The sequence below is a fragment of the Podarcis muralis genome, chromosome 10 (genome assembly GCF_964188315.1).
Source record: "Podarcis muralis chromosome 10, rPodMur119.hap1.1, whole genome shotgun sequence".
Classification (NCBI taxonomy): Eukaryota; Metazoa; Chordata; class Lepidosauria; order Squamata; family Lacertidae; genus Podarcis; species Podarcis muralis.
The window spans coordinates 56,351,929-56,369,534 of NC_135664.1; the positions used below are offsets into that span (position 1 = coordinate 56,351,929).

General features: G+C 45.2%; 1 protein-coding gene across 1 annotated transcript; it reads left to right on the forward strand.

Annotated features, from left to right (window-relative positions):
- The first annotated feature begins 2,481 nt into the window (after positions 1-2,481).
- FAM180A (family with sequence similarity 180 member A) lies at positions 2,482-17,055 on the forward strand. Its single transcript, XM_028746903.2, has 3 exons — positions 2,482-2,752; positions 15,212-15,312; positions 16,622-17,055. Exons 1-3 carry the CDS (start codon positions 2,677-2,679, stop codon positions 16,976-16,978), a joined length of 534 nt encoding a protein of 177 aa, XP_028602736.1. The 5' UTR covers positions 2,482-2,676; the 3' UTR covers positions 16,979-17,055.
- Positions 17,056-17,606: the final 551 nt, after the last annotated feature.

Genomic DNA, 17,606 nt, shown 5'->3' on the forward strand with positions numbered 1-17,606 from the left:
CCAGGAAAGTAGAAGAGCCAAACCTGGTTAACTGCAGCCATAGAACTACACCAAGTGCCTACGGACCATTTTTAAGCTGATGGTTCTTAAAAGGTATGTCTTATGGGTGTGATCTGGAACGAACTACACTAGCATCACGTGGCTTGCTGGGACCATTGATGCATTCACACACGTATATTTACACTGGCTCCATGCAAAGGGAAACGTTCCCCTTCTTGTATTTTTAGCTGTGATGACTTCATGCTTCCAGAGCTGCATTTCCTTCATTAAAATGTACACACCTCGTTGAGGATTCCCCAAATAGAACAGTGCCGCGAGACTATATGCTAAGCAGAGTAGCCAGGCAACGGCTGCATCAAGAGACTGAAGGCTCATTCACCAGAGGGTGTTTCCAAAGTAGCTCTTGGCCCAAGGATGGTTTCGCCTGTTTACATGGTGCTGCCAACACCGATCAAGCTACGTGCGCAGCATGTGCTGGAGGCTTGGTGAAGGCAGGAGCTTTTTTCATGTACAAGGCATTTTCTGTGTGAATGCCAGATACCCACAGCATAGTGTTAGAGGACCCAACTAGGACCTGGGAGACTAGGGTTCAGCTCCTCACTCAGCTGTGAAGCTCATGGGGTGACCTTGGGCCAGTCACTATCACTTCGTCTAGCTCACAGGATTCTTGTGAGGTGAAAATGAAAATGGGGAGAACCATGCATTGCACCTTGAGCTGCTTGGAGGGAAAGATGGGGTGACCTCAGCTGTATGTTCCACTGATTAAATTTTATATTGATTATTGTGGTATATTCTTATACTGTATGGTGTTTCGGTGTTTTTATCTTAAATGGTACATAAGTGCTAAATCAGGCACAGGCAAACTCTGGCCCTCCAGATATTTGGGACTACAATTCCCACCACCCCTGACCACTGGTCCTGTTAGCTAGGGATGATGGGAATTGTAGTCCCAAACATCTGGAGGGCCGGAGTTTGCCTATGCCTGTGCTAAATGAAATAGTGGTGAGCAGTGGTGGCTTCCCCTTTCCGCCCCTGTTTTTTAACAGAGGGAAAATGTAGCTAGACTGCTGCTTGGGACAACAGCAGCAGCACAACACTTCTCAGTAGCCAGCATAGGGCACCCTCCTCAGCTGAATCTCTGTAGAAGGATGGCAGACCAGGAGTAGGCACCGACACAGTTCAGATTTGTGGCATCTGCTTTGGCTCTTACTAGAACCATGAGGCCCACCAACCAGAGCCAAGTGCAAAATTGTGGCTCAGTTTGGTTGCATTCGACTAACTGCTACTCAGAGTAAACTCACTGAAATTAATGGAGCAACATTACTCTTGGCTATTAATTTCAGTGGGTCTACTCCACTTGACGGTTCTTATTAAGAAGGAAGGGTGAGGGTGCCTCTGAATACATACTCGCCCAGGGAATTTGTGATCAGGACAGTAAACAGTATACTTTCCCCAGCAATCTAATCTGGGGGAGAAGGTGCGGGGAGTTTTGGTTTGTTGCTGTTGTTCGAGAATAGGGAGTCAGAAGGCCTTGCCAATCATGGTGCTGTGAACGACATCAAGATGGCAGACTGGGTTCTCAGAGATGCTGCACCATCAGAGGCTGAGGAAGAGTGAACTAGAGAATGGAGGTTTATTATTTCCTATAGAATTCGCCAAAAATCTGCAGGGGGTGTCTAAATCCATTTTTATAATGGCACTTAAGATTTGGAGCAATCTAGCCCTGGGTGACCAATGAAGTGCCCACCAAAAGTTGTTGGAATACAGTTCCCGTTATTCCTAGTCAGCATGGCCAATGGACAGAACTACAATGGAAATTGTAGTTCAACACACACACCCAAAAATCTGGAGGGTGCTATGAATTCAATGGGAGAGCATTAAGCCTTGCTTAGAGATGTGCCATCAAAAACAGCAAACCTTAAAAGCACTTAACTTTGGCTGGATCATGCTCATTCTTCAAACTGCATGCTGTGAGAATATGAATGTGGTCTCACTAAAAGCTCACTATATCTTCCATAAATGTGTCCGGTTTGTTATTAAATATTGTTTTACAAGAGCATCAATCCAAGTCAAGGACTGACTTCTACACACCTTCCACCCAGTAGCGACCTGATTGGCTGAAGTCTTTTCCAATGTTCTCTGTAAAATAAATTGGCACCGAGAAAAACAGAACATTCTCTCAATGAGCACGACCCACTCCCTCATTTATGCATCCAATGTGTCACTCCAAGAGCTCAGGCTTTGATCACGAGGACACGCGTATAGCAGACTGCAACCCTAAAGATTTAATAGTGCTCCTTAATACAGCTACTTGTGTCTGTTGACACAGGGAAATTCCAACTGGCCTGACTACTGAATGGAACTGAAATACAAAAATGTAATGATATTTATATACCCCCACAGCTGCCAGCAAACTCACATGCGTCATGAGTCATTCCAGATGTGGATATAAAACAGAGCCCGACTGTGCAAATGAATTCCCTGATCCCAAAGAGACTTGGTTTAAGGCGAGGTGCCGCTAGTTTGTCAGGAAAAAAATTGCGCTCAGCAAGTTTTTCCTGCTACCAGGAGGGAAGAGGAGAAGAATTTGCTGGCTGTTACAGATACAAGGAGAAGGTTGGGAAGAAAGGCCTAACCTATAGGCACAGCTAGGGCACTATTTTTGGACAATCAAGGATGCACTTGAAGACGGTGCTGCTGCTATTGTTATATTACAATGCTCATGCCACTGTGCCTCCCAGGTGGAACCGAGGTAAGAGTTATAAATATAAATTGCTTACAGCAGAGAAACAGAGGTGTTGCACAGGAGAGATCAATTGAGGGCTCCCTCTCCCCATCTCCCTCTGCCAGCTCTTGAGAGTGGTCTGCGTATTTGCTTGTTTGCTTATGTTCGTCTATTCCCATCCACTTCATAAAACAGCCCCCTGTTTTCTTTCTTGCAAAAAATTGACTTTAACATAGATTCTCTTCCAGCTGTAAAAGGTGGACATTGAAACCACAGGGTCCCTATCTGGAATTCAGTCCTGTAAACGAACACTACTAATTGGTCTCATATGTTTTTACATGGACTCTGTTCACACAAACAGAAACCCTGCAAGCCAAAGACCTGAACTGAATTTTTTTGCTACACTCAACCACATGCAGCTGTGCATTTGAGCTGATTTTAAACACATTGCGGTGGAATCCTATCTTGAGCTCTGCTTTTTCTCGCAATGTAAAGGGAAATTAAGGAAGAATGGTTGATTCCTCTTTTAAAGAAATGTTGGCATGCCTCTTTTATTTCAGCTTAACTTCACACGCACCCGGCTGCCACCAATATTTATTATATGTATATTTATTATATGTATATCACCATTCTTTTATTGATCTCAAAGAAGCTTTCAAAACCAGAGCCAGAACTGCTTAGCTTCCGCAAGGGGTCTCTGTGCCACGTGCCTTTAAACCCAGCTCTGGGCCTCATCTCATCTTAGGAAAGCTAAGTAGCAGCATTTCTTAAAACAGGAGTATACATTATTTATCCACCTCTATTCATATATTACCGCAGCAGCTTAGAAGCAACTTCCCTATAGCTTCATCCTATGTCACCACCTAGGTGTGAGCACAGAAAGGCAGGCAATGGCACTGATACATTGCACCTTAAAATGATCGACTGTAGCATTGCCCCATTTGATGACACCAGAGCAATACTCTAGATTGGCTCCTGTTGCGGGTTCTGGTTGCAAACACTGTGCTGGTGTGGCAAACCTTGTACTCCATCTAATACATTCACTTGCTGATATACTTGGGCTGTCCCAAAGGAGGACTCCAGAAAGCTTCTGGAGTTCTTCTGGGAATTTTAAAATGGAGTTTAAAAATGGATAATACTTTTTCACTATTGAAAGTGGAGATGTAACCACCTAGGTGTGAGCGCAGAAAAAAGGCAAGGCTAAATTGGGATAGAGCCATACAACTCCCCTGACATGGCCTTCCATTTTTCTCAACCTGGTGCCCTCCAGATACTGTGGACTAAAACTCCCACCTGCCTCAGTCGCAAATGACCATTATTTGCAGAACATACTGCATGGAGTAGTGGGGGGGAAGGTTGATTGACATATTATTAGGATGCTGCTGCAGTCCTGCAGTCCTGTATAACTGGGATCAGGTGGGACATGAATCTGCCCCAGAATGCTTACATGCAAAGTGGTGGTACAGAATGCATTGTATGCCTGCAAACCAACAGAATCATTCAATGCTTCTCAAAGCTTATCCTGCTGTGTTGCTTGTTGCTATCAGTTCCAATAAGAAAAGTTGACTTACTTCTGAAGGTGATAGCATAGTGCCAAAGACATTTGCTCCAGGTAGCCAAAATGGTTATGGTGTGCAACCTCCCCAGCCCTGCCTCTGTGCGTCCATTCATCTACCACATAACAATTTCTCATGGCACAGATACGTCACACCTTAAAATGATCAACTATAGCATAGAAAGCTTCTGGACTCCTTCTGGGAATTTTAAAAGCCAATGGGAGTTTAAAAATGGATAAAACTTTTTTACTATTAAAAGTGGAGATGTTGGAATGAGAACTTTTTACTTAATCCAGGTTCAGCCTGGGTTGTTACCATCACATACCTGTAAAAAAATAAATCTGTAGCAACCCAGAGATCTACATTCCTTTCTAGGTTATCCAGAAATCAGTCAGGCCAGACACATGTGTAGAAGGTGAATAAGTGATATGCAGGAGCCATGCTGCTTAACACACATGAGTCAGGTTCTCCACGCCAGTTGGGTGGCCATGAACCAATTTGGAGAGCCTGCTGGGGGCTAGCCTGGTTAGCTTTGGCTCCATCAATGGCTCTTCTGGTGACTCACTGGTAGACAGCCAGTTTTTGTGCCAAGGAATTCTGAACGGAGGAAGGAGATCCAGCAGTTGGGGCTCTCACACTTGAGTGCAGGGATGGGAAACCATTTTCAGCCTAAGGGCTGCATTCCTTTCTGGGTATTTTTCCAGGGAACCATGCCAGTGGTGGGTGGGGCCAGATGCAAAAGTGGGCAGGGTGACAAAGGTCAGTTTCCCCTTTGTATCACAGGCTGGTTTCCACACCCACCCACCACACCATCCCGTACCCCTCAACCATCTCAACTTGAGCCGGACATCTCAGAATTACAGAAGCCATCCTGGCTTCTGATTGGATCCCGGAATGTCCCAGGTTTTTGGTCCAGCGCTCTGGTGCAAGTCAGCTGGCTCCTGCAAGAACTAGGGGGGCAAAAAAAATATGAGCATCCTGGTTTTGATCAGCAAGATGTTGGAGGGTATGCCACCCAGTTAAGCCAAAAGCAGGATCAGAATCCGGAGTCACGGGCTGGTCAGGCCAACCGCTCTCCACAATCTCAAGGAGGATGCAGACTCGGGGCAGTGATGTGTGTGAGCTGGGGGGACTCCCAAGGGCCACATTTGGCCCCTGGAACTGAGATTCCACTTCCCTTCCTGAGTACACAGCAGTGATGGCATAAGTGGCCTTCACAAGAGTTGTGGTGCACTTGGCAGTTGCCCTCCTGCATGGTGCTAAACTATATTCTTTATTTTTTATTTTTAATACATTCATATCTCACCTTTTCTCCAAAAAGCTCAAGGGGGAATGCTTAATTTTCTTCCTCCCCATTTTATCCTCACAACAACCCTGTGAGGTAGGTTAGCCTGAGAGTGACAGGCCCAGGGTCACCCAGCGAGCTTCTTGGCAGTGTGGTAATTTGAACCCTGGTCTCCCAAGTCCTAGTTCAACACTTTAACCACTGTGCCACCATCTGGCAAGCACAATGGGCCTCTCGTTCAGTGGCAGGGGCTAAAAGCCTCCCTTTTGACTTGCTTGTCTCTAAGGAATATTAGCAGGACCCCTTCAATTGTCACTCCATATCACTCCCAGTGTTGGGGTACTGTACACGTTCATTTCTTAGGGTTATTGAGGATTTGTGAGCATCATTTTTTAAAAAAAGCATGGTAACTTATTTGTGTGTTGCACTGCTTATGGAGGCAGGCAGACGAGCACTTGCAATAATCATCTTGCTCATATACAGGGGGCCGGATCCATCTCTACTCATGTGCAAGAACCAATGGCCCCAAATAGGAATGCCTGACCCCGTCTGCATGAAAAGGCACATCCGGAGACGTAGATTGGGAAGCAGATGAGTTTCAGCTGGATGTGCTTCTGTGTCCTCAGATCCCCCTTAGAGAACTGGATATTTAACTAACGGGAGTTTCCCTTTTCGTTTCTGCTGGGATCAAAATGTTCCACCGCGTTCGAAAAAGCTCCCTGGAAATGTTTAGAGCTTGGTATGGAATATGGCAATATCTGGTTCGTTTTGCTGGTGATTAATAGTTGGGGCATTGTTAAGGGGTGGCCAGGACCCAATTTTCTTGCCCTTCCCCACTTTTTAAAGTAAAATGTTGCTTACAGGGCAACTGATCACGCTGCAAACTTCAAGGCCACAGAGACCCCAGTTTCCTTAAGGTGCCCAAAGGCATCTATGCTTGTAAATTAGCATATTCCAGATGGCATTTTACCAGGAGTCCTTTAAGCACCCCTAGGAAATAGGGAAAGTTAAGTTCATGGGTTACTTCGAGGTCATTGTGGCTAAAATGAACAAAAAGAAGTCTGTAATAATGTCCTAACCTGTTTGATCTCTCCGCTGTTATTTGGCACTGGGTCTGTCTTTGCTTTGATTGCACTGTCTGTAATGGAGAAGAAAAACACTTCTTAGCCAAGATTGTTGGGACTGCCCCAAAATCCACAGGTTTTTGAGAGAACTTTGGCTTACAGGACAAGTTTAATTTGTAATTTTTTTAAAATTAAAAGAGAGAAAGCCTTTGCCTGATTTGGATATTTTGAAACAAATCTGTCCATAGAATTATACAGTTTTATGGGGTATCGTAGGTCAACTAGTCCAACTCCCTGCTTGTTGCGGGAAACCCAGAGATAGAGAGATGACACCCTTTAGGTGTCACAAGATGGCAACTTCCATCATTCTTGTCCATTGGTTGTGATGGTTAGGACTTGTGAAAGTTGGAGTCCAATAACATCTAGAGGACCACAGCCGCTGCCCAGCGCCATTCCACTTGAAGACCTCCAGTGAGAGAGTCCACACACTCACTCACTCGCTAGCTAGAGATGGGCGACTCTGTCAACTTCATTTCCCCCTCGGTTTTTCATTATTCCAATCTCAAAATTCAGTTCTCCGCACTTCCATATCACTTTGTGGGGTGGGTGGGGGGCAGATTTAGTCCTTATGAAAATCCTTCACCTTTTCCATGCAAATTTCTCCTAATATAAACATTTTTGTATGCACTTTCCCCCGTGAACTTTAAAGGATAGCTGTGTCTCAGAGAATGCAGATCTGGCATAGCTGTGTTCACACATTGTTTCTGAGAAATTTGGCAGGTTCCCCTTTCAATGCAACCCCCCCATCCCTACCAGTGAGTAATTGATTCCATTGTCCATACTGCTTTTTGCTGTTATCTTATTGTTCAGCTGAAATCTGTCATCCTGGAATTTAAGCTCCTTAGATCACGCTCTGTTCCTTGGGGCAACGGAGAACAAACAAGTCTTTGCCCTCTTTCTAGGTGTAATCCTTTGGAGGGTTGGGACTAGATCCTTAGGGATCCCTTCCAACTCTATGATTCTATGATTCAGGTATCCAAAGTGCCTACACTCAAGTAGGACCCTGGCAGAGACATATGCCCAACTGGCATGTTCTCTCCTTCCTGGTCTTTCGTTCAGGAGCTTCAAAAGCTTTCTTCAGCCCAAAAATCACAGCGACCGATGCCAACCGACACCGGCACACTTAGGGATCCGTAGAGTCTTCACAGCATTGCATGACAGACCTCAGCAACTCAGCATTTTGGCTAATCTACTTTATTTACATATAAACACACAGAGAGCACTGCAACATGGTTCCCTCTCTCTCTAGCATCAGACAGCTAGAGAAAGAACAAAGGACAATTGTCCCACTTCACAGAACACAGTAACACAAGTATCCTGTCTCCGTCACTTCCCACTCTGTGGAGTCAAAACATATACAGTCATGTGAAAGACAACAATCCCATGACTGCAATCATGGAGCAGGAATTCTAACAGTTCTGCCTTACCCTGCTCCACTTCTCCAGGTTAAACATACTGAGTTCCTTTACCTCTTTTCTTCACAAGACTTACTTTCCAATTTCCATCTTTGCTGACCTTCTTTGGACCACTTTTTCTACATCAAATATGGGGAGCTTGTGACCCCCAGATGTTATTGGATTACCTCTCCCATCAGCCCCTGCTCTACGTCCTTCTCAAAGTGCAGTGTCCTTCTTTATTCCAAGCTTGTTGCTGAATCAATGAGACACCATGGCTTGGTTGCAGTGCAGTGTGGGGAAGGGATGGGTGGGATATTATTATCCCCCATATTTTTAGTGGCCAAAATTTGGTGCAGCACTAATCTGAACACTTAAAAAAATGTATTTCTTCCTCTGTGTGGCTCCCCCCCTCCCCAAGAAGCTGTAAACGAACAATAATTATCCATTGTCAGTTGAATCAGGGCAGGATATATTAAGGACAGATGTCTGTAATGAGCCATATGCAGCATTCTCCATGGAATGAGGACTATGCGGTCAGCGACATCTGAAAAAATGGGTTGCTTGCACACGGCAAAGCCAGCTAATTATTAACATTTAGGGTTCATTGTAAATAAGTGCAGCATGAAATAACCACAGAGATGTGGTAGATATTTTTGGAACGACTTGTCTGCCAATCCTGGCGAGGGTTGCCAAATGTCAAGGTTTTAGCCTCCTTCTCAGTGTCCCTAGGAAAAGGAATAAAATCTCAAGCTGTTTTTTCTCAGGCCATCTCTATCCCAACCAACCATTCGGCTGGTTCAAGTATCCTGAAGCTTTGCAAAAAGGTTACATTAGGCAAAAATGCAGTCAAAGCAGTGTATATTTGGACTAGGTTTGCACTAAAGTGCAGATGAATTTTCACAAAGGCTTTTTTTTAATTGCAAACTGATGTGGAAATGTGGAGGATTGAATTTAAGATTGGAAAAAGAAGAGACAGGGAGCAACCTAAATTGCCAGATTTGCCCATCTTTATGTGGCAAGATGATTGTCAGATTTACTCATCCCTACCTGAACTATAGAATCATAAATGTTTAGAGTTGTTGAGGACCCTGAGGGTCATCTAGCCCAACCCCCTGCAATGCAGAAATCTCAACTAAAGCATCCATGACAGATGGCCATCCAATCTCTGCTTTAAAAGCACCTGGGAATAAGATCACCCATCCCACTGAATTCAGTAGGAAATACCTCTGAGTGGACAGAGTTAGGCCTGCACTTTTAGTCTGGATCTAACCCCAGATCAGTCTGGATCAAACCCAATACCTCTAATTCCACATAAATGCAAATATTCACAGACACTTACAGAAGCTTCTTGTCTACAGGGTCACACTTTTGGCTTGCCTGAGGTTATGATTATCTTTTCCACAGCTCTGCCCCAAGAATAAAAACAAATCATGCCTAGCTAGAATTGGCACTCAGTGAAGTTCCACAGACCAGCTATTATTCCGATTCATTTTTAAATAAGAGTACTGCTTTCTAAGATTATGAAAGAGCTGAATTCATATAAGCAGGAGACAGTAGACTCCTTTTGCAGCATAAAATCTGCTGCTCCTCCTTCTAGAGGGAGAAGAGGGAGTGATTCCACCCGCAATAGCCTAGCCTGCTGACCACTCCCTTTCTCAAACCCACCTAAGGGCAATTTTTGCCAGACGCACGAGAGCCTGAGGGCTCTTAGCCATTAGGCTCATTGCCAGGGCCTCACCTTCTTTAAGAGGAAAAGAGCAGAGAACATTGTAATGAGATTTGGAGAGATGCTTGTTCTCTGTCTGGAGTCTGGCTTTATGTCATGTTCTCTGAAGAGATCATTTGGTGGAGTCTGGTTTTCCTTTCTAGACTTCCTGGAAAATGGGGGCACCCCACCCTTAATTCCATGACGGTGGGGCTCATCTGCTGAGCCAAACTGCCCCATGACGTCAAGTGTTTCCTCCTGCTTGGAATGAATTCTTTACAGCGAAACAATTTTGCATACATCTGTGCTGTTTCAAAGGATTTGCAGCACAATCCTACGTAATTCAGTCGGGTTTATGCCCAGGTGAGTGGAGTTGGGGCCTCATCTTTAAATCTGCATCTTCAGATTTCAAAGCATTCTACAAATTGCAGCTGTGGTTGAATTTGGGAAGTATGTGGGATAATTCTCTCCCTCCCTCTTCCATTCTCCGTCCTTTGAAAGGATATTGCATGATCACTTCATCTAATAGCAACTTAGGTGTACTTACCGTATTTTTTGCTCTATAAGACGCACCCAACCATAAGACACACCTAGTTTTTAGAGGAGGAAAACAAGAAACAAGAAAGCAACGCAAAGCCTCTTGAGTGAAGAGGGAGGAGCGCTCCGGCTGTGCTCAAGAGGCTTTGCGTGGCTATCCCTAAAGTCAGAAGAGCAAGAGGGATCGCTGCGCACCGATCCCTCTTGCTCTTCTGGCTTCAGTGATTGTTGCACAGCCTGCATTCACTCCATAAGACGCACACACATTTCCCCTTACTTTTTAGGAGGGAAAAAGTGCATATTATAGAGCAAAAAATACAGTAGGTAATTTGAGACTCTGGGCTTAATGGCCTCTCTTTAGATTAGGGATGGGGAAACTATGGCCCTCCAGATTGTGCTGGACTACAGCTCCCATAGTCCCTGGCCACTGCTGCATTTCATCACTTCCTTCAAAATGTGGCACACAAGTCCTGTTGCATTCAGCGGACCCTCTTGCCCATTCTGCTGACTGGGTTCCTGGGCTTGTGCCCCCAAAATCCTGCCCTGGCAGCATCAGCAGACATATAAACACATTTTTGCTAGTCAGGACCAGTGCTTGCATTCTGTTTCTTAGAAGCATTAACTTCTAAGCAAAACAATGGCCTTTTTAAAATATATGACTAGCTTCCCGCTCCAGACACCCTGTTCATTGAGCATTCATTCCGATTTGCTTGTGCAAAGCTTAAGCAGAGATGAGATTATATGCAGTATTTATTGAGCATTTGTTCTGATTTGTTTGCTGAGTGGTTATATAGCAATGAGCATTTGTCCTTCATTCATTTTGATTTGCTTGCAAGGTGTTTATGCCTGCTGGTCATTCAGTCATTCCACACTTTTCAGTGCATGCCCCTGTCACTCTCCAAACTGCAAAGAAGCCTGATTCTTTTTGAAAGTGGATTTGTTGTGCTAGAGCAAGAGAGCAATTTGATCTATTTTGAATGTGGAAAACTAAAATTTTGGTGTGTGGATGAATCCTTCCTGCAGAATAGTGACAGTCTAGAGGCACCCCAGGAAAATGCCTATAATCTATGACATAATACCAGTGAGATCACGGTCAGGGTGCTGACGACCTAGTGCCGAGAGTGGAAGGTAGATTTATCTTCCCCATGGGAGTGAAAAGCAACTGTCCTTTAACAGTAGGAATTGATAGCTGAGCAAAGAACCATAATTTGGATTATAAGATTCTTGCTTTAATAAAAATTCCTTAAATACTGAAAAAAAAGGGGGGATGGATGTATTTTGGGATGCCATACTGCAACATTTAGAGATGTGGAAAATCCAGTGGATGCTTATATTCTCCTTCAGGAGGTGCAGTTAAAAGCAGTTCGCATTGGAATTTGCAATGGTCAGATTCTGTCACCGTGCCAACACAAATAGTGGAGGCCATGTCAACAGTCCCCACCTGAAAGTACTGTCTGATGCAACCAGCATCTCCATGTGATGCCCACCAGGAAGAGTGGCCAGTTATCCTCTTCCATGCTGGTTTCCCACTGCTTGTCTTCTTTCGCTGTGTGCCTGGCAGGCAGCAAAGCCAATGCACTTTGAATTAAGCAATTTCCCAGGGCCATTTGAGGATTCACACGGTGCACAGCACAGCAGCGGGCTGGCAGTGGCTGCAGCAGGATGAAGTGCTGGCTTGTTTCCGAATTGAAAGCACCCACCATGCCTTCACCCACTGACCACCTCCTTCCATAGTAAAAAGAAACAAACCAGAACCAGCAGAGCTGGTCTAACTTATTGTGCAAGCCACACCTGACTCTAAATCCTATCAGCCCTGGTCATTGGCCATGTTGGATGGGATTGATGGAAGTTCTAGTCCACCAGTGTAAGGGTAACCACTGGTTCCCCATCCCTACTTTAGCGGGCTTGTTCGATCTGCCTACAGGCAGACATTCCTTATAGTAAGGATGTGGAACCTATGGATATCTGGATGCTCTTGAACTCCAAACCCCATCAGTTCCAGATAGCATGACTGAAGGAGGTTGTTCAACAACACCTGGAGGGTCACACATCTGGTTAAAATATTAGAACAGTAAGAAAACCACCAGGAAGCAGTGGGGCACAGCCAGGTTCAGTCCCTGCCCTCCCCAATTAACATAGGGATTAGCAGCTGGTGATGGGAAAGTCTATATGCTGGAGATCCCAGAAAGCCATTGCAAGTCAAAGTAACTGCTGCCTCCTACATTTATTTTGCTGCAATAGCAGCACTAAAGTGACCAGCACTGAAGTGACCTATCTGGGACGCAATCTTGGGCATCATGTGTGGAGGTCCTGGGCTGCCCAGACAGCAAGACCCCCCCCTCTTGGACTCATTGATGTGGTCCAAAGCAAAGCAGAGCATTAATTGGGCTGAGAGTTTCCTAATTCGGTGTATTTTGAAATCCAGTCCTATGCTGGATCAGGGATCTCCTGTCTCCCAAGCAGTCACAATTACTGTACATGATGTGAGTCGGAGGCATCATTAAAATAAATTAGTGCATGTTGAGATGAAATAATTGTTTTACATAAACTCCTCCAGGGGGAGAAGATGGAGATGGCAAATCGCATTAATCCTGCCATCCTATTCTCTGATACGGAACAAGTGTCACAGCTCTGCGTTGGTGTAGGGGGAAGCCGAGTCAGCAGAAAAGTTTCTGTGTGGTTTTGTAAACACTGCACCGAATATTGTCGGTACATCTTTCTCCATCTCAAGACCCTTTTTGTTTTAGCACGATTTGCAAAATGAATCACTGGCAATTGGTGATGATGCATTTACTGAGTAAAGCCTAAGGAAGAGCAAGCTAACGAAACAAGAAACCACATGCATAAATGGGAGGAGATAGAAGTCTTAGCGTGCCCAGTGGCCTGGGATGGAAGGACGTGAGGTTTTCAAGATCACCAGCAGCAATAAAATAAAAGCCATAAATAATTAGAGAGCCAGGGAATACCCAACAATTCCAGGATCAAATCAGAAACTGGGATGGCTACTGTAAATCAGGGACTGTCCCTGGAAAATAGAGACACTTGGAGGGTCTGGAAACGGTGGCATGAAAGGAAATCTGTGTGAGCCCTTAGTTGTTTTGCAATGGATTAATTCATCTATCCCTCGGGAACAGACCTTTCCATGAGCTATGTTCCCCAAAGAACGGTGCTTTAAAAGTTATTAATTTGATCATTGTAGCCTGGATCCCTGCCAGCGGTTGTTTAGCAAATAAACATTGTAACTGCTGGGTGATTGAAGTTTTAATTACTAAGCAATTAACACTTCAAGATTTCAAGGCAGAACATTGTGCGGAAGGTGCTGCAGCTCAGGCAGGAGGGAAGGGAATGCAAAGGAGAGCAGAACCTAAAAGGAATGGAGGAGGAGGAGGAGGAGGAGGAGGAATGGAGGCCTGGATTGCAACCCCTTCCTCACAGGGCCATTGTGAGGATGACACGGTGTGGGGGACGGATGGACATTGACCAGCCTCAATTCTTTCCAGTCCAGCACCCTGTTTTCTCAGTGGCCAACCAGATATATAAAGAATAATAAAAAAGGACTTCTGATTTAAAGATCTCACCCCCATAGTGTGGGTCCAAAGGGTTGAAACAATGAGCAAAATCTTTATCTCCCACAGGAGAGAGAGATGGCCATCAATTTGGATGGCTCTAAAAGAGGATTGGGGAAATTCATGGAGGATAAGGTTGTTGTTAACCAGTAGTTCTGATGGCCACGCTCTGCCTCCATGTTTAAAGGCAGTCATGCTTCTGAATGCCAGCTGTTTGAAACCGCTGGGTGGAAGATGGAGTGCTCTTTCGCTCGGGTCCTGCATGTGGGCTTCCTACAAGTATCTGGTTGGCCACAAGATGCTAGACTAGATGGGCCATTGGCCTGATCCAGCAGAACATTATGTTCATATGTTCTTACTGTGCTCCCATTAGCAGTTAACCATGGCTCAGCATCCTTCGAGTCCAAAGCCTGGATCTCTTGGAAGTTTGAAGGTTCAAATACCTTCTTGGAGCTATTAACAGCAGTTACAGCTTTAGCTGCTTTAGCAAATTCATCAGCAAATCTCTTTGGAGGTCTACCTTTTGTGGCTCTTTCAGACCTGCAAATTAGATGTAAGTCTTCAAGGCTCTCCTCTTCTTTCTTAGGAGAAAAGTGGCCTGTAGTGAACAGTGGTTCCTCCAATTCTCGATCAAAGCCTTCAGAGGGTCGCAGAGAGGCCTTAGCACTCTTGAAATCCTCTGAACCATCTGAGTCAGTTTCAGATTCAGAATCAGAACCTCCATCAGTGGGTGTGGGGTTTTGCTGCTGCTTCTCCTCAGACTCTTCACTGTCATCAGGATAACATTGGAAAATTCCCACAGAGGAACCTCAGGCCTGGATGGATTGAATGCGGCCCCCTGCCTTCTCCATCTGGCCCTCAGAATTCTCCACCTGCCACACCCCCTCTCCTCAAGCACACCCCTCTATGCCTCTTGTTACACACCCCAAGTGTTTTTGCCTGGCAGGAATGTGTCCTTGAACTCCCATAATGCCTTGTGCTCAGAGGGGAATTTGGGCCTCAGACTGAATAATCTTCCCCATTGGAACAAGAAGAAAAGTATTGGAATATGGTGTTAGAAGGAAGGAACAGAATGTTTTAAAAGGGAGTAATTATTTCAGTTTGAGCCAAGGCTTTTCAGAGCTCAGATACCAGATTTATTATAATTATCAGTGCCGGGCAGAAGTTCAAAAGGTATGGTTTAAATGAAAGGCTGCATTTCTGCCCGATGAGCAGCAGCTCTGAAAAACAGCAGCCCTGACAGGCTGGGGTGGGTAGCAGGGGCAGCTGCACAGTGAGCGCAACAGCTTCTTTCTTATCTCTCCCTTCCTCCCCAGCGATGCTCTTCCCATCCGCTCAGCGAGTGAAGAGATCTTCGGCAGCTCTCCTCAACCCAGTGCTTCAGAAGTCTCAGGATGATGTGGACCTTCTGTTTGAGGTTCAGTATACACCAGAGAACTATCTTTCTGTGTAGAAATATACCAGATATAGCAATATCTTCAAGGCAGCACAGAGAATAAGGAGCTTGATGCAGAGTGGTGTTGAATAGCCTGGTGGGACAGAAACACTTGTTGACTCACTGCTGTTTATGAAGGGGAGGGGCGAGGTGGCAGGGCAGGTGGCACAGCACAAATGCACTGGCAAAGCCAACCTGGTGCTCCCGCCAGTGTGTTTGCAGCATGCTGCCTTCCTGCTGTCTCACCCATCCTCCTCCTCTCAGTAACCAGCCGTGATTCACCTGTTCAGAGGGCAGGTGACTGCCTCTGCCCTACTATGCTCTATGCTACTGGCGGAGAGATGTCATGGCATTTATTTGTGGGCTTTTGCTCTCATGTTTAAGAGCAGCCATCCACGCCGCTGAAATAAAGTTACGGGCATTAGGGCATTAGGGAAGAATCAGTTTACTGTGATTCCCTAATCACAGTAGGCATATGGAAAGGCTCTCTCCCACATCAAATATAGAATCAAGGAATCACAGAAGCGTAGAGTTGTCACTGTCAATCCGTAGCTTCATTGCTGAATCCAATAAACATGCTTAAAGTTGTCACCATAAAGCAGGAATGGGGAGCCATCATCCCGCACAGCCTGCAAATGTCCCAGAAAAAACAGGACATCCCATTTTCTCACGCAAGAGCACGGCAACCATTTTGGGTGCTGTGACTCATACAGGAGCATGGGTGGGAAGACACACGTCTTGGGATTCCAAGATGTTGTTGTTGTTGTTTTGAATATTTTAGTAGTTGAATATAAGAACAATATATAATCAAATACAGTGGGATTCCAAGATGTTGATGGGTACGCATCCCTGGCTATTGGCTATGCTGGCAGGGGCTGATGGGAATTGAAGTCCAACAACATGTGGAAAGCCACAGGTTCCGTGGCCCTGCCCCAGAGCAATATTTTAACAGAAATCGTAGACCAAGTAGATGGTGGGTTAGATGCTGGCTTCAGAAGAACGTGGTCTCAGACACAGCTGAGTGATGGACTACAGCTGTAAGGGCTGCTGACCTGCCTCCTGCCATTTTATTTTTAAACTAATCAGCCCCTTTGCCTGCTTTATGTTCCAATAAAAACAATCTAAATTTAACCTAAATGTTATGCATTGTTCCTGTGGGAGGCTGGCTGGGTTCTCCCAAACAGCAAAATGAGCTGAGTTTTGTTTGGAAGGTACCACTCCAAAATACGGTTGCCCTGCCATCTTTTGGGACAACTTCGCCTCATTCCTCCTCTGTGTGTTTCTGCCCCAGCTTCTTCTAAGTGAGCTGCAGATCAACGACGACCTGAAGATCTCTGTCAAAGATGAGGAGCTGGCTTCGATGAGGAAGGCGACTGCATTTGACACTCTCTGCAATGACGTCATCCCTAAAAGCATCACGGACATTCGCCGACTGAATGCCAGGCTGCTGGGCCACCCTGGGGTGCTAAAGAAAGAAGATTTCGAGAGGACAGTGTTGACCATGGTCTACACAGCCTATAGGGCAGCTCAGTCCCAAGGTCACCAGAAAGACACGTGGGCAGAATCCTTTGTGGGTCTCTACAAGGCCCTGAAGCACGACTTGACATTCTCAACCAGCCAGACGTCCTCATCTCAACGGACTTTGTAGTCCAGAAATATACTTTAATAGGAAGCACATCTGCCTCTTTGCCTTGTTTTTGTATATATAAAAAGTTTAGGACTGCAGGCGTGGAAAGATTCTTTATTCTCTAGCTCCTCCTAGAGGGCACCTGTTGAAAAATCTTTTACGTGCTTCTGAAATTTCTCCTTGTCTGAATTTCTCCCTGGATTTTAGGAGTTACAAAGTGCCTGTGCCTGCTTCTGAAATGGAACCAATGAGTTAAGAATCCTCCTTTCTTATTCTTTTCTCCTTTAAATAATCCGAATTTTGTATGAAGCACAGTGAATGCAGAGTTTTCCACAGCCTTTCATGGAGATAAGTGATTTCCCCAAAGCTCTGCTCAGATTAGTTTGGAAATTAAACCATTTGAAAAATGGAGTTCTCCCAGAAGGAAAAATGAGCCACCTTACTTCTTCTTCTTTTTTTGCAGAGCCAGTCTGAGGACTCAAAACACCATCTCAGTCCTGCCAGCCTGCTGACTCCCAAAACTCTCCTTGCAAGCTGACCTCAACCCCCAGACACACTTCATTTTCTTTTACAGATAGGTAGCCGTGTTGGTCTGCCATAGTCAAAACAAAAAAAAATTCCTTCCAGTAGCACCTTAAAGACCAACTAA